At 40.0% G+C, this 11771-nt stretch overlaps 1 protein-coding gene across 3 annotated transcripts in view; it reads right to left on the bottom strand.

Annotated features, from left to right (window-relative positions):
- Window positions 1–6092: 6092 nt before the first annotated feature.
- epha4l (eph receptor A4, like) overlaps window positions 6093–11771 on the bottom strand; it is a 52259-nt gene continuing 46580 nt past the window's right edge. For all 3 annotated transcript variants that reach the window (XM_070829947.1, XM_070829949.1, XM_070829948.1), the window contains exons 16-18: window positions 11201–11359; window positions 9331–10561; window positions 6093–7618 (exon numbers count right to left, since the gene is read on the bottom strand). In XM_070829947.1, the coding sequence (XP_070686048.1) occupies window positions 10447–10561; window positions 11201–11359 (274 nt within the window). In that variant the 3' untranslated portion in view covers window positions 6093–7618; window positions 9331–10446. The remainder of the gene's footprint in view (window positions 7619–9330; window positions 10562–11200; window positions 11360–11771) is intronic.

Here is an 11771-nt window from a genome sequence, read left to right as displayed (position 1 = left end):
CCACATCACCAACTGTCTAAAGTCTAATAATAATAATAATAATAATAATAACTCCCACGTGCACTTTCCCTCCTCAACCTTCCAGCTTGTGGGCAGAGGAGTCCAAGACAAGTCGGCTGGTGGCTCGGGAAAGTGGTTTGCTCTAGAGATTAGCACATTTGTGTATGTGTGTATGGATTTGGCATATGTGTGTTTGGTAAGGTCAAAGGTCAGCCTATCAGGTGGGGCCAGCAATGTGGCCAGTGGATCTGGATAAGGAGCAATTGAGTGGTCAAGTAGGTGACCTCACTTCACCATCATTTGGGAATGGGCCACCCGCCGGCACCCTTTGGCCAAGAGGTGAGATTAGGTCTGGTGGGACTGATAAAGCTCCAAGTTCTCCCAACAGACCAACAATCACTGAGGATTATGCTCCTGGAGAGAGACACAAAGCAGGTGGGGAGAGATGCAAAGGCAGCTTACCTAAAGGCTCTTTTTGTTGTTGGTTTGATGAGTGTAGCCTTGAGCGAAAACATACCAATTTAGGCTAGCTACAATCGTCACTGTCCAAAAATGGATTTTATCTTCCCAGAAAAGCAGCTGCAGTATGCATTGACTGGTTCAACCAGCACATACTTTGGCTTTGCCGCAAATGTATGTCAGTTTTTTCTTCTTATCCTTTGGACAGATGTCCCATGACATATTTGAAAACAGCCATTTTTTACGAGGTGCTAGATAGTAAGTTCATAAACAGAGGAAACCTCTCCACCCCGTCACCCAGTTCTCCCTGGAAATCCAGTTTGGACCTCCAGCCATTACATTACATTACATTTATCTAAAGTGACTTCCAATTAGTGCTTTCAACCATGTGGATGCAACCCAGAAATTTCAAGAATCATGCACATACATTAAAAAAGCTGAGTCGCTGCAAGTGCTTCTTTTAGAATCAATAAGAGATTCTTCTTCTTTTTCATGGGCGAAGGTCCAGTCTGTTTTTATGTCAGCGGGGAGCTCATTACACCATTGTGGAGCCAGGACAGCATTACACACCAAGACTAGAAGCCAACAGCCATGCTAGCAGAGGAACAGTCAATGGGTCACCAAAGTCAGTAGGATTCATCATGTGAGAAACATGCATTTTTGACAACCTGCTGGTTGCCAACGAGGAACACTCATTCTCGTCATTAAGACTTATCATCTGGGAGCCATTAATATCTACCTCGATGAACAGACCGACTCATCTCATCTGCTTTCTTTTAAAAAGTCTTCACTGAAAACCTCTGTCTAGACATCTGTTGAGTAGATATTGTATTGTTTGTGTTTTTATTATTTATTAATAAATATAATAACTAAGAATAATTAATATAATAAATGCTCTCAGAACTGCCGCCAATTATACTCAATGACCGTCTCAGCTTGGTTTGTAAAGTTGTCACCCATCACTCCTCACTCCCTTTACACTCACCTTTATCTCCCTTTTCTCTCCTTCTTTGTCGCGCTGGCCTTGAGTTCTGTTTTCCTGTGTTTGTCTTGTTTCCTGATTCTCATTCGTTTCCTTTTCATTTCCATTATTCACAGGAGACTCTGAGGGAAGAACAGTCGCCTGAAGGCCTGGTTGCAACCAAGAGAAGGTGCTTCTCCAGTAAGTGCTTTTTCATGTTGTCGGGTGTTTGTCTGCGATAGTTTCTGCCTCTGGTGTTTGCTGAACCAAAGCTACGTTTGATGGCTACATAGACAGCGTTTGACTGTGAACTGAGAGATTTCAAACACATCTAAATCAAGACAAATTAAGACAAATTCTGACAAACGCTGCCAGAATTTGCATCTGTTTTGTTCCAACACAGGCATTTCTTTATGGAACGTTTATGAGTACCACTGCATATGTGTTGTCCATCAAAAGTCCTTAGAAGTAATACCTTGCAGACCAGACAGAAGGTCAACTCTGTGCTGGAAGCCTCTCGATCAATATGCTCAGACGTTTGCGAGGCTCTGCCTAGCCATTTTCCCACTGAAGCTTTCAGCTCTTGTTGTTTTTTTCCTCCAGTTTTTCTCTCTTTTTTCTTCTTTTACGTCATAACAGCACTCAGTTTTCCTCTTAAATCACCATTCACCACAACAAAAATGCCAGCTATTCACCTGGAGAGTTAGGAGAAGAAAAGTCAGAATCAGTTCAAGCAGCTGGGGATTATCATGAAGCGCCTGGATTATGGATTATAATATTGTGTGGATTTAAGGATGTACTTAAGAACGACAACACAAAGGACAGCGTAATCATAATGTCAGTGTGAAAGGTGGCGCCCCATTGTGATTGGCTTAGAGGACGGGCCAGGAGGGGTTTTATCTTTCGAATCAGGAAATTGAATTATGAAACAAAGTGACCCAGTGACAAGGGTTGCAATGACAGTCTGGGGCTGCAGGAGTTAAGCCAGGTTGAATGGCTGGCACTTCACCTAAAGGTTTCTTAATTAGATTGGTCGGCAAAACCACTAAGGCTCCTGGCTCTGTGTGTGTGTGTGTGTGTGTGTGTGTGTGTGTGTTCAAAAGAGGATTTGAGGTGGTTGAATTGTTGCCTCTTGACTTGTTTTTCATTTTTGCCATTGGCGTCTCAATGAGGCTCCATTGAGATGTCACAGCAATCATTGACAAGATGATCACAAGGAGCCCCAAAACCCCAAAGGTTGTTAATAGGCATAAAACAACCTTGTTTCCTAATGATTCTGCAAAAACCTGGATTACATTCAATGGCAACCGTTTTCAAATTCCCGCTCTCTAGTTGCACGATAAAACTCTGGAAAGACACTGTCAGAGGCAAGTACACTATGAGTGAGGTGTGATTTGTTGTAGAGGGTGACACAGAAATACAGAAATACAAAATAATTGTTAATGTGAATCCCATCCTGCCCGCTCTCCCACAAGAATCCCACAGGAATTGTGTAACCCACAGGATTAAGAGCGGTGGGAACAGTTTTGATGCCAGGGCAATAGCACTGCTTTGTTGTCCAAATTAAGGATTTCAAGATAATCATGATAAAAAACTAACAAAATCAGTTTTTTCTGCTTTTGTTTTTAGATCTATGACATGTTTCATATACAACACTGGATGCATTAAATATTGAGATTATTATATTTTGAAAATTATATGTGATTTTGCATGGAGATGCAGATCAATATTCCAATATTCAAAAAATCCATATTAACATTCTGTTTGATTTCAAATGTATTGTCAAGCCTCGATCTGGATTTTGTCTGGATTTGAACTATGCATTAAATGACTGCTATAAGTTCACTGAACACCAACATGTCCACTTTTTCAATTTTAACCCTTTATTCCCTAATTTAGGATTAGGGCCAAATTTGACCCATTGGGCTTTTGGCGTATCATTTCAAAGAATCACAATAACAAACACTGTCAATGCAAACTATTTTAAACTTAGGAAAATAATCAGTTAACCACACAGCTACATTTAACAATGTTTTTTTGCTTTATTTGTTGCATGTTAGAACTGGATTTCAAATGTACAAACACACTTTGGCCAATGGAAACAAGAACACAAGGCCAAAAAACTAACACCATGGGTCTTTGCTTATCAAAAAATCTGTTCTGCTAGAGAGAGGAACTCACACTAGACATTGTGGTAGTCTTTGAAACAATTTCTTTTTTTGTTGATGCAGAGAGGAACTGCACATTTTTCACAGTGCATTTCAGTTTTGAGGTCCTTGCACACAGCACATCGATGGCAATTTACTTATTATATATATTTATATATAAAATAAGTAATACGTTATTATATTATTATAGTTATTATAAGTATTAGTCTCTGGCCCTGTACTACCGAGGTAACTTAGTAAAATTATACTAATTAATTTATTTCAAGGCTTTAGCCAAATACAGGACTGTCACCATTCTCCATCTACAAAGTCACTCAAAGAACCAAAGGGTCATTTTTGACCCGACATTTTTTAACCCATACACCCAGAGGGTCATTTTTGGCCCATCGGTTTTTGAACTAGCTCAGAGTTGCTAATTTATCCAAAAATAATATAAAACATACTTCTAAGCATTCTGCAAGCTAATACTAAATAGATTAACAAAAAATACACAATTTTACCAACCACTGGTTTGCTGAGAAGACGATTTTGTTTGGGTAGGTTTCCAGCTCAACGAAACGGCATGTGGTCAGTCATCTTGTCACTACCACTCTGGCTCATGTCAGTTCAATATTCATCCACTAAGTGTCTCTATGCAGGGGTCAGAAGTGGCACTCTGGATTTTTGAAGTTAAATTTGACCATTTTTTTTATGTTTGGTCATTTTGGGTAGCAGCAATTAAATTTGACCCCGTGGGTTCTCCAGGGTTAAAAACCATTAGTTTTCATTTCAAAACTGTACAGATACTCTGTACATGATGGACACACTACTTTCAGCTTAGATACTGAATGTTGGCACTGAAAGTTAAATGTGGAATTGTCCGTGATGAAATCCTACAAAAACAGGCCAGCATAAACCCCATTACACAGATATTTTTATCTTTGGAATTTATTTTAGATCTCAAGTTTCACATCAGTGGTAACAGCAATTATCAAAACACTGAATGGTCTTTTTTCCACCAAGTGTACTGTATTTCTACCTGTTAAAAGAATCTTGGGCTTGAATACCTTGGCCCATTTTCTGGGCCATCTCCCTGACAGAGGTGTTGGATTGTACTGAACTTGTTAAGAGAAAGGCATTCAAGTAGAATCATGACCACTACCTGAACTTTCAACATGACTTGGCTTTCTTTGGTTAGCAAAGTCTAGTAGACAGCCAGCTTTTCCTTTCCATGTGATCTGCACTCTAAACCTCTCCCTGTCTGGATTTCTTCTTCTCACGCTGTCCTTTTCTGTCCTCCTTTCTGCTTGCAGTCTGGGCTGCATTTAACACTTTCCTTTATCTTGCTCCTCCAAGCCAGCAACACAGCCACCTAGCCATGCTAGCAGTGCGTCTCTGGGGATTGCAGTGCTGGTGTCTGTCTGTTGTTGGTGTTCCACCACTTTGATTCAGTGTGAAATATCTCAACAACTACAAGATGGATTGTCATAAAATTTGGTACAGCCATTCATGTTCCCCAGATGATGTATTCCAATGACTGGTTGACTTCCTTTGACTTGTTCTCTAACACTCTGACATCTGCTAAATGAATTGGCACATTTTGTACATGTTTTTTTTGTGAAACTACTATTCACACTACTTTTAGGTAAAGTAACCGTGTGTATGTAACTGGTGTATCCATATATGCTTTATACACTCGTAATTTTTTATTCACTAGATGTTTATGAACTCAGCTTCACTAATCTTCTGTCATCTTTCCCAGTTTGCCAACAATCTGTGAAGGAGGAATACTTTCCCTTTGAGGCAGATAAACATCTCCCTCTGCAAACTTCAGAGTTTTAATGTATGCATGCCTTGTGCTGGTGATTTTGTCAGGAAATGTGTATAACACCATTTGGCTCAACGTTCGCCTGAGCTCTGTTTCTAAAACTATCCCCCCCCCCCCCACTTCTCCTGGGCCCTTATCAAAGACTCAGGACAATCAGTGGTTTATCACTGCTGGAAATGAGTACAGGAAGCAGATGTTGTTCTGATTAAACACACACGCACACATACATCTATAGACAAATGCACCGCGCCAAGTAAGTGGTGAACCCTGCTGCTTCAAGGCCTGAGAGGAGTTGAGGGCCAAGTCTTGAAGTCCAGAGTCATGATATCTGCTGAGCATGTGCTGCTGATGGGACAAACTGCCAACAGATTGACCGCTTTTTCTATTTTGTGTCCGTGTTTAGGTAACATAGAGTGACAGTGAAAAATTGAAAGCAAAAACGAGGCCAGGAAACAGCTTGGTGTGCTACTTTGGCCTCTTCTTTCTGTTACATAAGCACTCCATTATGTGCAATCATATAATGCAGAAATCAATGCATGGTAGTTAGGTAATCAGCTCTCCTCTACAGACATAATGACTGCAATATTTGCCGAAAAAATTGATGGTTTTTGCATCAGACACTCCAGCGTGTATGTGTGTGTTTGAATGAGAGTCAGAGAAATCGTCATATGGTTTCTACTTTATTAAGAATGCACTTTGGCACCCCTTTATTTTCTTCACTTTAGGCTATTATTTTACAAACTAGATATAAAAGGACATAAATAAATGACATAAGTTACATGTACCTAGAGCTCCTTGACAAAAACAAAATAAAACAAAAAAACAAGGCCAAAAAAAAAAGATCATGTCAAAAAAAGTACAAAAAAAGATTGAGAGAATGTTAGATCTACATGGCTAGATCATATGGCATCGGAAGGCATACAATGACGAACATTAACTCTTGCGTTTTGTTATTTTTTTTTCTTTTTTCAAATCGTCCAACATTTAAGTAAAGGAAAAAGTATTTTACAGTACATTCTGGTTTCCTTCTCCTTCCTAACATGTCTTGCATATTTCCGTACAGGTCCTTTTTCGATAGTTCAAACCCAAAACAACAACGCATTACCAAAAAGGAAAGAGCAGTAGAGCTGTATTAAGGACGGAGGTGTTTTTGTATTATATGAAGCGTCACTTACGAGTTCAAAAACATTCACATAAGTATAGTTTAAAGAGATAAAGGAACAAAAAGAATATAGTCCATTGGGTTAAGCCTGTAGCTGTATGATGTGCTCTGGAAAAAAACAAGATAACCAACAGTGTTCCCTTCTTAAACACCTTTTCCTCACTTCTCTGATCCTTTGTTGTGTCATTTTAAACTGCTCCCATTTCCACGTTAAACAAGGTGGTTCCAACATTTCCTCCTCAACTTGTCATGAGCTCGGAGAGTCCAAACTTGGTGTGTCTCTATGCACAGGCAGCTTTTAGTCACACTTGTCTGTGTCTCTCTGTGCGTCCATTTGCAAGCCGCCTTCACTGCCAAAGCAGAAATGGGGTGCATTCCACAGAAGCTGTTTGATAAATGTTGTTGCTGAGTAGAGTTCGCACGGCGGAAGCAACACACCTTACATAGTTTTTTAGACGACACAAAAGCAAAAAAAAGTCCAGGGTTTTTCTTTTTTATGTCAAAAACAATACATCTCTGTTATCTCCTCTTCCTCCACAGTGGCATGAAAACAGACACAATTACTGATAGTACTTCAAAGATGCTGTCACTCATACAACTACACACATACAAACGCACGCACACAAACATTCACACACATCATCACATTCGCACGCTCAATTCTAACGTTTTTGTTACTTTACATGCAAACAGAACAAAACAATGAAAACCAAACAAAAAAAGATAAAATGAAATCTTCAAAACAAAAGTACATTATCCGCTGGAGCAGGGATTTCTCGATTATATTACATTCTTCTTATTGTCTCTTTTTTATGCTGTTAAATCATTCATAGTAATTCCAGTACGTTGCTGGGTGGACACAAGCACGCGGTGGCTACTTTGTCATTTGACGTGTTGTGAGAGTGAACATCCCAGACATGTGGGGGGGGTGTCATCTCTTTGTCGGAGGACACTCTGAGGAGTGGAGGGGAAAGCAGAAGGAGGAAGACAAAGAGGAAGAGGAATTCTGGTTGTGGCGAGGAAGGCCGGGATCCTGTGTGATGTGTGATGGACGGCAGCAGCTGGAGAGAAAAAAAGGGAAAGGAAAAAAAGAGGCTGCATCAGTCATGGTGGTTTTGAATGTAAACAATTTCGGCTTGGCATCCAGTCCTGACCAACAGTACTGCTCTCCAGCTCCAGGCTGATGGAACATTCAACTCATCCGCTAAATAAAATCAAATGCCAGAGCATCCAGAGACAGAGCAGCCGCCCTGCAGGGGGAAAATATGGATTTCATGGCAACGATGTATTAACTTATGTGGACCACATGCTGGTGTGTGTACATAATATGTGAAACATGCCCTTGAATTATTGGCACACATCAAAAGCACCAATAGACATTTAAAATGCTTGTGTATTAGAACAACACATTATGTACACATTCAATGTCCAGTGCAACACGCGCCATGCTTTATTGTAACGCCAACTGAAATAAATCCTTTGTACAGTCATTCCTCAAGCAGGGATATTGACTGACTGCATATACAGTACATATATATATATATATATATATATGTATATATAGTTTTTATTTTTTTATTTTTTTAGTTTTAGTTTCATGTTCAAAAAAGGCTTGTACAGCTTCTTTTGTATTTTTACACACTATTCCTTACTTATTCTAACCATATGATATAAATAGAACGGAAGGCCTAAAATGATAAATCAGTCAGTCAATAGCAGAATATTTATCTGTAACAATTTTGGTAATTAATCATGTCAGTCATTTTTTAGGCAATTATGGCAAACGTTTTTTGCAGGTTTTGGCTTCTTAAATGTGAGGATTTTATGCATTTCAAATGTAAGAGAAAACTGATGATCTTTGGGTTTGGGACTGTTGGCCATGGCTATAATGGGGATTTGTTCTGTTGTCATACAGTCTACAGACAAAATAATTAACCAAGTAAATAATCAATAAGGATAATAGTTGCATAATTGCAGCACTACTCAAGACCATCAGAAACTACAGCCTCCAAAATGACCTATAACATAAATAAATGAATATATGCAGTTGTATTTTGGAAGCATTCGTTTTAGCCAGATTTACAGTACCTCATTAAGTGGCAACTAAGTGTATCAAATAAATCAATGCCGTCACATTAATTAAACTAATTGTGTAAGTGGCTGTGATCAGTCTTGAACTTGCTGAGTAAGCTAAATCAATGTTTTTTTTAAATTGTGTGCATGTTACATCTTCTATTCAGATGCTCAAAAAATGTAAATGTGGTCATGGATTAATCAAACAGAGGAAATATGTGGCATCTGATGGCGACATTAATATGAACCATAATGAGAGCGTCACTTCTGTCTAAGACCTTTCTGTTATCATTACAACATATCAGTGTGTTAAGTGTCGCAGAAAGCACCTTCTCCTCTTTCCTGGAATGTGTTTCTGTGCTCCGTGTGACTGACTGGGAGTCAGGGGCTGATTAATTCTTGTCATTAACATGCGAGCAGCATTGGGCTCGCAGACTGATCACAAACCAGTGGCTATTGATCTGCTCTGGCTGCCTGATGTGGCGCGACCCACTTGTTAATTAACGCTGTTTCTGGAGCTGCCAGTGATGAGAGGGGGTCTAAAGAATGTTTTAGGCACTCTGTGGTAAGACATAGTTGATATTAGAAGACTACACTAATAAAGGGAGGTTTAATCCATTAGCTGCATTTATTTTAATTTAATAGGGCTTTTTTGTGCAGAGTCTGAGTAAGAAACAATTAAAATACTATTGATCCCCACCTTGATGACGGTTTGAGCAATCCTCCATGTATTTTCTTGTTTATTTTCTTGGCGATGATGATGCTTCCCATTCATTCTGCATCCATACTGCCTTTGTTGCATCCTTCTGTCCAAATAAAATCCTGCCAATAATTCCTTCATTCTTGCGTCCAATTTATAAAGTCAATCTTACTGGTCCAGACAGCTGTCCATCAAAAGTGTTGAGGAAGAGTTGGTGAGTCCTGCAGTAGCGGGCGGCTTTGATTCAGATGAGGAGATGAATGGAAGAATCCAAATTGTGTGTTTATCTGAGGTGTAGGAGGGCATTTTTGGGAAGATGGGGGAGTGGGAAGGCTCCTCTGGAAGATCAAAGACATTCTCAGCAACGTCCTGAGGGCAACAAAATACAGCATTCTGGGAGAGAAACAAGGCCAGAACAGAGCAAAAAACACAAAAGGCTCCTCAAAATAAGCCCTCCCTGCACCGATATCTCCCCTCAGAATCCAACCCTCAACCTCTCAGAGATTCACTGTTTATACATGACGGTCAGGATCCTCCATTTTGTCTGTGAGATATCAAACAGATCCAGCTGAGAGAGAACAATTGTGGCCGGGGCAGCCTGCGAGTCCCACAGTAACAATTCATGTACAATAAACACAGTCACAGGAAATCAAAAAAATCTGCTCCGCGGATTATTCCAGAAAGAAAGTTCCAGAAATAACACTCTGCCCAAGAGGAGGAAGAAAGGTACGTTCCCCCTCTCCTTTGCTTTTCCATCCAGACCATTAAAGGCACTCCAGATTGGGCTCTCGGAAGCACTTTTCCAGCCGTCCCTCCATCTATCCATAAATGCTGCAGACAGAAACGTCCCATTCTCCAAAACAACAAAAAAAGGGCAAGGTAAAGGTCTGATTTTTAAAAAAGTGCCATTTTCACCACTTTTTTTCTTCTTCATCAACATCTTCTTTTCTTTTAGATCCAATTTAAAGTGCATGGATGAGGTAAACTATTTCTTCATAGTTTATTTGTCTCTTTTTTTTATATTTAATCTTTTTTTTTTTTGTTATTTATTTATTTATTTTTTCATAAGAAACGAAGCCGCTTTGCTTTCTTTTCCTTTTTCTTGGTTTAAATCTCTCAGACTGGAACCATTCTGCCTTGCATCTGTTGCATTTGGGACAGCATTCCCTGGACGCTGGTCAGGATCTTGTTCTGGTGTGCTGCAGAGGAGATCCCTATGCGAGCCATGTCCCTGAAAAGGATGGAGAAAAGAGGCCTTTTAGGACCAGGGACAGCAATAACAAACACACGTCAGCCTGATCCACATGATGGATTTTACAGCCTTCCCGTGGAAACTGGCCCGACATTTAAACAGCTGAACAAGGAATTTCACTTGCCAGGACAGCAATCCTAATTCTGTTATGTTTATCTGTGAAAAATGAAAATATTACAGACAGCTGACAGAGACTGAGAATCTTTTAACCCACGTAGACAAAAGACGTCGCAGACTGATTCTGCTCTAATCATTACGGAATACTTTGATATTTTGGAGAATATACTTTTTTGACACATTCATGTCTGTACACTAAATATGAAGCTGGAGCAGCAACTTAACTTGTCTATTTTAAGCAGTTGTTCACTTGTGTAAGTCAACAATTGAACCCATAAACTGTGACTCAGTTTTCCTGAATCACATAGATTCATTGTGTAATTATTTTGTTTACTAGTGAGTCTAAAAGCATCTTGTGAGATCCAAGTAAAGAAAACTCATCTGCTATAAGAAAAGTTGTTTAGCTGTGTTGACTAGCTTGCACCTTCTTCTCTTTCCATCTTTCCTTTTTTCAGTTAACTATCTCCCCTCTTCTCTCCCATTCCCCCCCTCCCCACTCACTCTTGTGTCATATGGACCACAGCCTCTGGAGTGGTGTAGCCAGCAGCGGTGAAGTTATCACTGTATCTCTCCATGCCAATCGCCTGCAGCCAGTCCTCCACTGTGCCCACGGCCGAGGATGCCTCAGGGCTCCCTGGCTCCAGCAGGGTGGTGTTAGGCCTGGTGGGTGGAGGAGAGAAAAGTGGAGAATTAACTTCACGAACTTGAAGGCTAACTTGGGTATTTTTAAACCTGGGCCCTATCTTGAACCCTATATTTACATATCATAGGGTTTTATAAAATGTTGTCAGACACTTTATAGAATGACCTGAGCCCACTGAAAGTGGGCGTACTTTGACAGGTGCAGTTGCCCCAGAGTATTACATTACAGCCAATGTGGGCCACTTGCAGCCTGTTCATGGCTGCCGGCTGAGGCGATCTACTGGAGCAATTCCAAAACCTTTTGTATCTAAGAGTCATTTTGAATCCAAAATATGAAAAAAATAGGGCCATGGTTTAAAACTGCAGAAGTTACCCAAATTCTACAGATGTCTCAACTGCCAATTTGGTTTCTGTGTTGCCCCAAAACCAT

The sequence above is a fragment of the Pempheris klunzingeri genome, chromosome 4 (assembly GCF_042242105.1).
Source record: "Pempheris klunzingeri isolate RE-2024b chromosome 4, fPemKlu1.hap1, whole genome shotgun sequence".
NCBI lineage: Eukaryota > Metazoa > Chordata > Actinopteri > Acropomatiformes > Pempheridae > Pempheris > Pempheris klunzingeri.
The sequence above is the reverse complement of the archived record's forward strand: the minus strand, read 5'-3'. Positions and strand labels throughout refer to the sequence as shown.